Here is a 3,103-nt window from a genome sequence, read left to right as displayed (position 1 = left end):
AACCCATATGTCATTGGCTATACAACTGCAGATTTACATGAAGTCCTCAACGACCAGGCTAACGAAGAAGCCGTGAAGGACAAGCACGTAATGCTTCTAGGTGATTTGAGCCATCTCAAGTATGTTATGGCTCGTGACAAGCTCCTCTCACTTGGGGCGCGGAGTGTACGGGACTGGAACCCTATGGGCTTTAAATCGCATTCTGGCCGCGCGGCTTTGGGATCATCGGTCCCAGCGAGCGATGCATCCGTCCAGCCCTTAGAGGAGCCCATGAAAATCGACGACATAACAGGCGATAGGGTCTTCAGCTCTGCCCTTGACTACCAACCTCGAGCCAATAGACTCGATTTTGCGGCGGAGGCTCGGGAGTATGTTACATCACTAGAATTGGATAACTCTCTCTCCTTGCGACAAGAAGAGTTAATCCGAGTTGGCCAGCGAATGATTCAAGTTTCCCGCGGGCTGGTAGATCAGGATGAAGAAGACGTCCAGCTGAACTATGAGGACTTTCTCGACAGGTCAACTCAGGCTATCAGCACGAGAAGCGCTACCGATCTGAAAGGTGCCTCTGATCATACCTTCGCCGCAGTGCCATCCACTCTTACGATCACCAATTTCCTGAGCGTGCAGAACACCATCACCATTGACTTCCGGTATGATCTTGCGCGTGGACTAACCTTCCTGGTTGGCGAGAATGGCTCTGGCAAGAGCATGCTGATTGAGGCCATGGTTTGGTGCCAGTTTGGGCAGTGCATTCGCAGTGGCATGGCGGCCGACGATGTTGTCAACGATATTATAGGTAAGAATTGCTGCGTCACGCTGGAGTTCGCCAACGGTTACGCGATCTCGCGTCATCGCAAGCACAAGAAAAACGGTAACCGTGTTATAGTCCTTTTACATGGCGAGGCCCAGCTGCAGTATGATCACCCAGACAAAGGCACGACACAGGAGGCTATCGTCGAGTTGCTTGGTATCAACTACGAAACATACATCAAGACAGTCGTATTGAGCCACGAGAGCGCTGCGAGCTTCTTGAGCTCAAAGGCAGCGGAGAAGCGTAAATTGACAGAGGCAGCTCTTGGAATGTCAATACTAGATACCTATGGGAAGGTATCGAGATTTCTCCTTAAGGACGTTGATGAAAACGCGAACGCGGTAAATAAGAATATGCAGGACATGGCCCACACAATGGAACATACTGAAAAACGTATCGAAGTTTTGGACCGGAAACGAAGAACATGTGAAATGGAGGCGTATAACGCTGCGGCATCTCTTGAGTTGGCGATACAGGACCATGCAGCCGCTAGATTACGAAGTGATGGGCGGTTTGGACACGGAGACCCTGAGCTTGCTATAGACTCCGCAGAGTATGAACAGAAGATGTCGGCCTCAAGCCAGGGAGTTCAGAATGCAATGGAAACGGCACACTTCGCCGAGCTTACAATGCGTTCCCGCGCAGAGGTCTCGGCATTGACAGATCAGATCAGCATGGAGGAGAAAAGCCGACAACGCCTAGAAAAGGAATATACCCAAATACGGGGAATGGGGAATGCCGATTTCATGTCATGGCTCGCCGGACTGCAACAGAAACTCGGTCAACAATTGGAGGCCGTGCCAGCAGATCGTCCCGCCATACACCAAAGGCTCTTATATGCCATGAGAACAGTGGTTATCAGGGGTGCGATGGGCATATTGGAATTCTTGATAAGCAACTATCAAGCAATCGACACCAAACATCAACAACGAAGAGTGGCCATTGACCGTCTCTGTGAGGACATTAAAGACAGCAAGTTGCGGCTGCAAAGCCTCCATCTCGAGGTAACGGATATTATTCATCGAAACCAGCTTGCCACTAGCCAGGCCCTTCTGGTGGTCGACAAGCAGCTTATGGCGGTCGAGCAGGCTCAAAACACATGCGCAGATGTTATGTTCAAGCAGCAGCAGGCCATGTTTAGGCAACAGGAAGAGCTCATATTTAAACAACGGCAAGAGGCTAAACACAAGCAGCAGCAAGAAGAGGTGATGCTCAAGCGGCACGAAGCAACTACCTATACATGCCTTATCGAAGCCGAGCAGTCATCTCTACACTCGACTAGTCAGAAATACGATAACCTGGCTCTCAAACTTAAAGAGCTTGCAGCTGATCGCGAGGTTTTTGCCTTCTGGTCCTCTGCTTTAACAAAACGTAATAAGCGCACTAGTTCCTCAGCCAAATCCAGGGGGGGATCAACGGCCAACTTCCGCGAATATGTCCTCGAAAAGTCAATATCAGATCTCAATAGGTTACTTGCACAGATCCTTACGGCGCTGTACGACGACACACGCCACACAAACGCCATCGCAACGGGAATGCTGAGTTCATTGTTCGACTATGAATCAATTGGCGCCATGGAACATGAATCTGGTTCGCCTGTGCCTGTTCTCGATCAGAGCCTTGCTATCCACCACTCGCTCGCCTATGGGAAGCGATCGGGTGGCGAGCGCAAGCGCCTCGACCTAGCACTCTTCTTCGCACTGCTACATCTGGATTGGGCAGAGAGCGCGCATCGGGCACATTACCTGCTCATCGATGAGGTGTTTGACAGTCTCGACGAGGCGGGTCAGGAGGCAGTTGTCAGGTGGTGCATGATAATGCTACAGTCGATGGTCGGTTGGATTGTGATCGTTACTCATAGCCGATTCTTGGCTGAGCGAGATCCGGAAAGGGATGCGGGTAAGGCCATGGTTATGCGGATAAAGATGGGGAGCCAAGGTACGGAGCTTGTTAATGATAAACAGAGGATTGGTATCTAAGAGAGGGCTTAAGACGGTTAAGGATAACAATATACCTATAGTATTTAAAAAACTAACTATTAAAATGTATTTTACTTGTATAGCTAGGAGTTATTCATAGTTTAAGATATAGGATTTAGCAGGCCCGGCGGTGGTTATTAGGTAGTGTAGAATAATACTATAACTAACGTGTTTGACAAGTATGCGCCGCACTTTTCTGAACCCTTTAACTAGTAATCAATTTAAAACCACTACAAACTATCTAATTAGATAAAACTACTCACTATACTCTTCCCCAGAGATCTCAATTACTACCTGACAGGTCCTTGCA

The 3,103-nt window shown here is 49.1% G+C and overlaps 1 protein-coding gene across 1 annotated transcript; it reads left to right on the top strand.

The window, feature by feature from the left end:
* Nucleotides 1-22: 22 nt before the first annotated feature.
* Nucleotides 23-2,793, top strand: FOXG_19270 (uncharacterized protein; the record flags this gene model as incomplete). The annotated part of the gene is made up of 2 exons (XM_018399466.1): nucleotides 23-799; nucleotides 890-2,793. Exons 1-2 carry the CDS (start codon nucleotides 91-93, stop codon nucleotides 2,791-2,793), a joined length of 2,613 nt encoding a protein of 870 aa, XP_018242382.1. The 5' UTR covers nucleotides 23-90.
* Nucleotides 2,794-3,103: the final 310 nt, after the last annotated feature.

This window comes from Fusarium oxysporum, chromosome 3 (genome assembly GCF_000149955.1).
Source record: "Fusarium oxysporum f. sp. lycopersici 4287 chromosome 3, whole genome shotgun sequence".
NCBI lineage: Eukaryota > Fungi > Ascomycota > Sordariomycetes > Hypocreales > Nectriaceae > Fusarium > Fusarium oxysporum.
The sequence above is the reverse complement of the archived record's forward strand: the minus strand, read 5'-3'. Positions and strand labels throughout refer to the sequence as shown.